The sequence below is a fragment of the Pseudorasbora parva genome, chromosome 3 (genome assembly GCF_024679245.1).
Source record: "Pseudorasbora parva isolate DD20220531a chromosome 3, ASM2467924v1, whole genome shotgun sequence".
Lineage (NCBI taxonomy): Eukaryota > Metazoa > Chordata > Actinopteri > Cypriniformes > Gobionidae > Pseudorasbora > Pseudorasbora parva.
Genome location: NC_090174.1, coordinates 54190387 through 54199460, shown reverse-complemented (window position 1 = coordinate 54199460; position 9074 = coordinate 54190387). Strand labels below are relative to the sequence as shown.

Sequence of the window (9074 nt, the reverse complement as noted above, 5' to 3'; positions counted from 1 at the left end):
TTTTTATTAAGATGTTATTTTGAACGTTTTAAACAGTTTGATAGTTAGTCACATGCAAAATATTGTGGAAAGATCCTTCTAAAATCAGTTATTTATTAAACAAAAATACACATTAGATGTCAAATGTAAGAACTTAAATTAAAATGTAATTTGCTATATTAAAAATAAATGTATTTTTTCTGTTTTGATGTATGATCCAACAGCTTAAAACTGCAAAATATAGCTATTTCGTGTATTACATCAAAAGTTTTATTTTTATGTATTAGTATTTAGTTGTAGTTGGTCATCTTTAACAAAATATAAAATATTATTTACTATAATAGTATAATTATTTACTAGTTTAATATTATTATCAACTTTGGTATATTGTATCATGACTATGATACAAGATATCATGAGGTATCTTGTATCATAAATTTATACACTTGCGTATTGCATCAAAAGTCAGATTCCACATGTTGTTGTTTTTTGTTATCTTTAACCAAATATAAAATGTTATTAAACTTTTATATTTAATTTGTGTTTTTTAATTAGCCTTTTTTAGATAAAACATCCCATATAATATGATTCATAATGCAAAATCAGCTTATTTCCCAATTTCCCCCCCATTAGATGAATCTTCAGATTCTCCTGGGACGATCCGCTCCGGATTTACGGGAGAGGAGAAGGTTCCGGTCACGTCTGCACTCTGTAGAAACTTGCCATGCAAACAGTGGGTCAATGTTTTCTCATCCATGTATATCTCACAACTTTTTGCAGTAGTGTTGTAAAGGAAACATGCAAACAGCAGACGCATCTGTGCTGTACGTTTGGTCACTTTCATAACGGCCGATACTTCATCCTGAAGTCTACTTGATTTCCGAAGCATGGCAAGCCGGCGTCATCCGGTGCGTGTTTGTTTGGTTAGAAGTCTTAAGGTCAGTGCAGTCAAACCCAGCGGTGTCTCCTGGGAAATCTTTCAAAATAAAAGACTGATGTCATTGTCCCTTGGCGCTTGCAAGGACATTTTTTCTACCACTATGGCAATAGGAGCCTTGCCTCAACTTCGATGACCTTCTGTTGAGGTTGTTCTTGTTGTTGGTAAAGGTTGAGAAGGTGCTTTGGATATGCAAAAGCTGTAAATGACTAAAATATGATCCATCACGGTCAATCATCAGAGGAGAGCTACCAAAAAACACTTCTACCAAATCCTCTCCTCTGCATAATGCACTGTAACATTTAGTTATAAGCTACTGTAAGTGACTATGCCATTCAATATCTGAGCTGTGATTTTGTTTCTTTGTTTTATGAGATATTTATTACTTTGGTTGTCCTTTAAACTGTACACTCTTTTCGATGGAAAGCATATTTATACTGTAGAATGATTTGAAGTGTATTTGAACTTGATGTTGTTTACAGATGAAGACAAATCTTTTTTAGGACTTTTTATAAAGGGCTTCTGGCTTGATTGTTTGTGTCAGTGTTAATATAGAAATGTGACATGAATGAGATTTCATGCGAAATGTGAATCAAAGGGCATGCTACTGATGTTTACATAAGCTACAATCTTTTATAGTTTACGTTACTACCATGTGTTTAAACATGTTTTACCTCTGCTATTTTGATATTGTGAGTTGTCATTTATGAAAATAAAAAGGCTTTAAATATACACAACAGTGTTATTTAAGTTTTATGAATATTTTGAATTGTTTTATATATATATATATATATATATATATATATATATATATATATATATATATATATATATATATATATATATATATATATATATAGTTTTCATGTTAATTGTAGTTTCATTAGTTTTTATTTAAAAACATTTATTTTATAAAAAAAAAAATATATATATATATTTCCAGTTAATAGTTTTCGTGATTCCACAAACTTATCTCAGTTTATTACCAAGGCAACATTTGTAATTTTCATTTAAGTTTTCAATTAATATTAATATTTTATTTCAGATATTTTAATAAAATGAAATGTTTTTAATAGCTTTAGATTTAATTATGGATAATAATCCTGACACAGAGAACTCTTTTAAAGAGACCGAGAGCTCTAGACATTTAGGCTAATAAACTGGGCTGAAAAATAACTATTATTAATAATAAATGTAATGAATAATTCAACATCACAGTTTTTTTTAATCACATTACTGTTATTACGATTTTATAAAAGCAATAAACCAATGAGACGAATATAATGATTTTTCCCTATTGAACTCGCTTAAATTTCCGAGGATACATTTCCTCTAAAGTAGTGGTTCAACAGACCACAAAACTCACGGTCCGGATCATATTAAGCTTTTTGAGTCACTTGTCGGATAATTTTTTGGATCCACTAGAAGAAAAAAAGGGGTGGGAGGATAACTTTGCTTTCCATGTATTACTTAAATCACGCTTTAATACCACAGTAAAAAGTTCTAGCCTAACTAATAAAGTTAAAAAGAACAAATACACTAATTAGAAGCATAGATAAATACAATACAATAAAGTAACAAATAATGTCTAACTTTAGTATTCATACAGAAATGTAATAATTAAATGTAAATAACACTGTGTTCACTGTACATATTTCATATAGATTAATCTTTGTTAAAGGTGGGTTTTGTTGTTTGATTAACATCAATGAGAGACAACAGCTGGTATTGGTGGTGGTTGAGGAGATTCCCCATTCTATGTGTAGCGCTTTGAGTGCCTAGAAAAGCGCTATATAAATGTAACAAATTATTATTCATTGGCTACTGTCACTTTAAGACCTGATGCACAGATGCAATATAATGATACACATCTGATTTCTTTCTCCCCACTCCATGTTCACTTAACTCTTAAATGCATGGATGTTTCGCCACTCATTATTACATATTCGGTCTTTAGTGACCCAGATCTTTATCTAACATGGATGGATCTCCATCTCCAGTTTGGCTGATGATACTTCCTATCTTGTTGTTTTCTGCCTGCTGTAACTATGAGTGAAACGTCATTTCATCATGTGTATCAGACAGCTGTGCAATTTTTTTTACTTACACTGTTATTCACCTCTGGTCATTTTACAAAAAATGAATGGGAAAACAGGCATTCTTTTATCATTTTTTTTTCTTGTTATATTGTTAATAATGAATTGATTGAGGATTACTAAGAAGGCTGATGTCTTTAAAAAATGAATGAGGAGGAGGGTAGTGAATGACGTACCGGGTCAATAAAGACACAACTGACGGACGGTGTTTATGAGAACACTTGCAGAGACGGGTATTTTGACATTATTTTGTGTGTATGTCCATCCAAGTGTATGGAGACGTGAAAGAGGAATCAATTCTGTGTCTGTCAACAACAATCCGTTTAACCCTTAAGGCTGATTTATACTTCTGCACATCGGACCTGCGCAACAGACTCTACGCTGTGGGCTACGTGCCGTTTTCAGCTATACATCCACGTTAACGTGCAGTTACACATGCATAATAGAGGGGTTCTGGCAGACCAATCACAGCGCTTGTGGTCCGTGTAGAATTATTGCGGTTACATTTTTGGACATGTGAATATCAGGGCACGTTTTAGGCTATGTGTACAACACAGTCTACGACTTAGCTATGGTGTACACTCGACGCAGAAGTATAAATTGGGCTTTATTCTTATTCTTTGTCTTGTGACTTAATTTTGTTAAACAATTTAGACCCTTACAAAAATGTATAAGAGAAAACAGTTGACTCCGGATTAAGTTTAATAGCTTGGATAAACCAAAAATTACAAAACAGTTGATTATCATGCTTAATATTAAAAATTCAACAAGTTTTAGTAGTTGAAAAGCATGTACAAGACGACAAAACACACTTTTTTAACTCTGTTATCAGACATAGGGCCAGATTTACTAACAACGCTAACAGTGCAAACCCTCTTTTGCCTATAAAAAACTACTGTCAGGATTTACTAAAGACACGCAGTGAAAAATTAGCACTGAAAAGGCGTTAACAGGGTTATTTTTAGCAGCAGACCTTGTTGCATTGGAAAGGAGTTTCCCTTTCAGGAAAGAAGTGAAATGAATCATGCAAGGTGATTTACTAAGGGTTGTGCTAGTCAATTTACTAGTATTAGTGCTATTATTTACCGGCCAAAAAAAGCATGTCTTAAACCAGACGCTAATTTGCGATGCTCCTGCTCGATTGCATTGGTCAGTATGCAAATGACCGGCTGTGTCTATGTTTCTTTCATTTGCGCATTGTCAGTAGACTCCCATCTGCGCTTTTGTGGGATTGATCTCTCACGCTACTTTGCCCTGTTTAGTAAATCTGGCCCATAATGTAATGGTGCTATTGTACATTCAACAATGTAACATATTGTCAAACTTCCCTACAGTACACTGCCATGTCTCATCATACAACATTACGAACAGCAACGTTTTTATGCATGGTGAACATGTTTCATCTGATTCAAGTGGACCACCTTTGTCATTCAGCCGGGTCTCCGTTCAGTAGATCTGAAAGTGTGCGGACGTTGTTCCATCCTTCCAGTTACGCAGAGTCTCGACCACTGCTGAGCGACACAGCGGACACGTTCTCTCACGGTCAAACCACAGGCATAAACACTCCTCACAGAACACATGCTGCAAAAAACAACACATTTACTACACATGTATACACAGGAACTCCTTCAATACTGTTTAAAAATGCAACTCATGAAGTTAAGAGTGTGCAGATCTGGAGGGAATTATTCCCATAAATCCATTTGTGCTATTTAAAGTGGTACTTCACCGCTGGCCAAATGGGCTTTCAATAAAACTTGGCTGCCTATACAGTAGAAAGGAAAAAATATATATATTGGTGCTACCTGACTAGAATTTTTTTGACAAAAGGCTGTTGTCTACCCGGTTGCCAAATAGGTAGAAAAACTTCAACATCTATAATGCACTGGGCATGTTATCGTCCAAGACCACTCCAAGTTTACTATGAATACGCATACCAGAGTCAAATAGCGCCTTGATTTTGTAGGAAATACTTCTTAGGAAACTTTTGATCATAATGGTGTCGACTTCTATTGTTCTGGGAGCAAGAATTCAAAGAGTAAACTGAATGAAATTTCCACCCAAAGAAAAATTATGCTTTGACAGGTAAAAAATGTTCAATTTATATCATAATGCTGTTTAAAGAGTAGACATAGAACAAAAACATTTTTAATGATGGTGATAACAATAACAGTGGGTCCGAAATTGCGTACTGTAGATACAAAATTTGAATTTTAGCTTACTTTGTGACCGTTAAAAAAGTATGTTCTTATATAGTATGAATGTGAATGTGTAGTATAAATTTAATCCAGGCATTCTATATTGGCCATGTTGTCATTATCATGTGATTGGGTCACTTCACCTTCATTCATAACACCCCTCCTGTGGCCTTATGGGATAGTAAAGTGTCCATCTAATGCACACTTCAGAATCTCATTAGAAGTAGTAGATCACCCCATTACTTTTTTTACGAAAACTATGTATTTGGACATTCTACTCTGTTGGCATTCTGTTTTTCACATGCTACATAATAGGGAAGTATTTGATTTCAGACATAGTGTACCTGTTCGGTTAATAACCAATTGTTTAGAATGTCCGTGGGCGGAGATACAATAATGTCCACGGGCGGGGATGTCAAAAGTCCGTGGGATAGAATTTTGCTGACAAATAAACAAGAAATTCTCAGTCCAGGTTATACTTTTTTTGTTTGTTTTTTAGTCACTAAGTCAGCACCAGCATTTTTGAGCATTTTCACAAAATTTCATGGGCCCCAGATTTTTTTTTTACAGGAATATGTAAACATGGCTTCAGAAGAAAGAACTGACCATCTGCTTTATGCATACTTTTTTAACAACACTTGAATGTGGGTAAGTTTCATAAATAGCTATTAATTTGAGCAAAAAGCTGAGAAAATTGTGTTTTTGTCAAAGACTACACCCAGATCAGATTCAAAACAATGATCAAAACATAGATTTACATTTACATTTATGCATTTGGCAGACGCTTTTATCCAAAGCGACTTACATTGCATTCAAGGTACACATTTTACATTTTTGTCAGTTCTTGCTTTCCCTGGGAATCGAACCCATGACCATTCTCTACTGTTTGAGCTATAGGAAAGATGGAATAGGAATAGATGGAGTAGATCGAGCCCACCAACAGGTGCACAGTCCTGTTGCCTATCCTGGGTCGACATTTCATTTTGGTAATGTTAGGCAGTTTTGATTTATATGTGGTTTAGTGTTGACGATCACATTATTTTACATACATTATTGTTTATATCTGCTGTTATGATCTAGAGATTCTGTACTCTTTCAGAAGATGCGTAATAGCGCCCCCTATCATATAAAAGTGAAACCGCGGAAATCTGGAAAATTCTGTCAATGGCAAGGAAGCCTAGTTTCATAAATGACCGAAAATTCTGTCAATAGCGGTGAAAGAGTGAATATACTACTGACATTGTAACAATACAAAACTGGATTGAAAATCGCCAAAGTTACACTTTCATAGATTCGAATACCCTTGGTCACTGTACTGACCCAGTAATGTGTATTATTATTTGCCACAGCACTTCCTGTTTGATTTTAAATGTTAAAGTTATCTTACCTGACAGAGCAGTGCAATTGGCTCTCTGAATTCAGCCTGGCAGATTGCACACACATCCCCAGCCTCACTGCACTGCTGAGAACTGGCTCTTGTGCCGTAACTCTGTGAAACATATGCACATGTGCGTATATATAAATACAAAAAAATGCAGTAAAAATAGGAATATTGTGAAATATTCTAACTATTTAAAATACCTGTTTTCTATGTAAATATAAAGTATAATTTATTCTTGTGATGCAAAGCTGATTTTCCAGCATCATTACTGCAGTCTTTAGTGTCACATCATCCTTCAGAAATCATTCTAATATGATGATTTGCTGCTTAAGAAACATTTCTTATTATCAATGTTGAAAATACTTTTTTCAGGATCTTATTTATAATGGTTTTCTGTAGAGAAACGTTTAAGAACCTGTGCGTTGCATTCATATTCTGGGTTTATCTGCTTGCCTGTACATAGTAGACATCATCAATAAGGTGTATTGAATTTGGTCTTTTAATATTAAACTGGCTGGCAATGGTGGAAAGCCTTAATTTGCACTCCAGGTGCATGTTACTATAAGGCTGTGATATCATATGAAATTTTATGTTTCTGTGTTTTTGTAGCGCTGTCAAAATGATTTAGCACTAGTTTTAGAAATAATTTTTTTAACTCTTTCCCCGCCATCGTTTAAAAAAAAAAGTTGCCAGTCACTTCCAGGGTTTTTGACCATTTTCTCCAAAATTTAATAGCCCATAGAATATTTTGTTTTATGAATATCTGAGCATGCAATATATCAAAATGTATTTTGTTCTGTTTTATTCTAGCTTCTTGCATTCTTTTTTTTATCAACACTTAAATATGGTTAGGTTTCATAAAAAATGCAACATTAGAGAAAGATTGTATCCAGATCAAATTGAGAGCGATGATCAAACACAGATGGAGTAGATCAAGTCCATCAACACCCCTAATGCTTGCACAGTCCTGTAGCTCGTCCTGGGTCCACATTTCATTTAGTAACATAACGCAGTTTTGGTTTATATGGTGTTTAATGTTGATGATCAAGTTATTTTTCATATGCATATGAATAAATATGATCGCTTATTGTACTGCATCTTTGTCATGTGTGTTTTGATCAGGAGATTCAGTACTCATTCAGAAGATGCGTTATAGTGCCCCCTAGTGTCTAACCGGGAAAATTCAGTTTTTGGCCTGGAAGCGTTTTCTCACGAATAATGGGAAATTCCGTGTTTGGCAGGGAAAGAGGTATTGTTTCATAAAGAGTACAGGCCATTTATTATAACGATGATGCACATACAAAGTGACAACCAACGAACTAGTAGCCAATTTTGTTTAATGTATTGTTTATTGTATATATATTAGGGGTGTAACGGTACGCGTATTCGTATTGAACCGTTCGGTACGAGGCTTTCGGTTCGGTACGCGGTACGCATTATGTACCGAACGGTTCTTGGACTAATTAATTAGATTTGGAAAATAAAAAAGTGTGTGAAATATAATAATATGCGTTCAACAAGGTAGCCCAATAACCAAAACGACATAACAGCCAATGCCCCTGACACCGCCGAAGTGAAAGAAAAAAAAAACACCAAATATGTTTTAGGCTGCTCAGTCAGGTGCTCGCTTACTCAGTAGCCTAGGCTACGTGCTGAATGCTCGTGGCAAAATGGCAATTGCGTTTAACAAACCAGAAATAGAAGATCCTGCAATAACCAACAGGTCTGGTCTTTGGGTGAACTTTGGATTCTTTGTAAGCTATGGTGTTGGCAAGAGTGATGGATAAAAAAACAACGGTATGTCGCATTTGCTGATGGTAGGCTACAGCAGCGGGAATAATTCATGTCATGTCAATCAACTCATTTACGCCGACAACAAGACGATAAAAAGGAGAAACAGCCACAAACTATCCCACAAACTATCCCCGCAGCATTTAGACAGACATTTCCAACTTATTCAAATGGCAAAAGACATCACCGCGGCGAGTGGTCCATTTATAGCCGCGGATATGAGACCTAACGCCCGTTTCACACATACTCCGTCTGCAGTGCGCGTGCGGTGCGTACTTTTTTCCGTGCCCATGTTAACGGATGACAGCTTTCACACTGCACGCGAATGCTGTCCGTCAGTCCGTTCCAGGTGCGTTGCGTCTGCAGCAGTGCACGGATCGTTTTCGTACCGAGTCTATTTTTTGCTGCGCTGCACTGCTGCATTTAAGTGATAGAACATTGTTCGCATTAAAATAAACATGTACTGACGCGAAAATCTTGTAATTTCACCACAGATGCATATCATTTAAAATATACTCTAGTTTCAAAGTCAACACATGGCTTTTTTTCTCATGTAAAGCAACAAAACGACACCTTACCTGGCATTTAGGTTAAAAAAAAGTGCCATAGCACTCGTACTTTCTTGGATGTGAAAAGCAAAGTTCTTTTTGACCTGCAGGATTTCTTTTAAAAGGGTGTAAAAACGAAAGAAA

At 35.3% G+C, this 9074-nt stretch overlaps 1 protein-coding gene across 4 annotated transcripts in view; it reads right to left on the bottom strand.

Moving 5' to 3' along the window:
• Positions 1–979: 979 nt before the first annotated feature.
• The window catches only part of rnft2 (ring finger protein, transmembrane 2), a 33083-nt gene continuing 24988 nt past the window's right edge, over positions 980–9074 (bottom strand). For 3 of the 4 annotated variants that reach the window (XM_067439506.1, XM_067439508.1, XM_067439509.1), the window contains exons 10-11: positions 6598–6699; positions 3702–4593 (exon numbers count right to left, since the gene is read on the bottom strand). In XM_067439506.1, the coding sequence (XP_067295607.1) occupies positions 4459–4593; positions 6598–6699 (237 nt within the window). In that variant the 3' untranslated portion in view covers positions 3702–4458. Of the gene's footprint in view, positions 1116–3701; positions 4594–6597; positions 6700–9074 lie in introns of those variants that run through there. The other variant, XM_067439507.1, reaches the window with a different exon arrangement.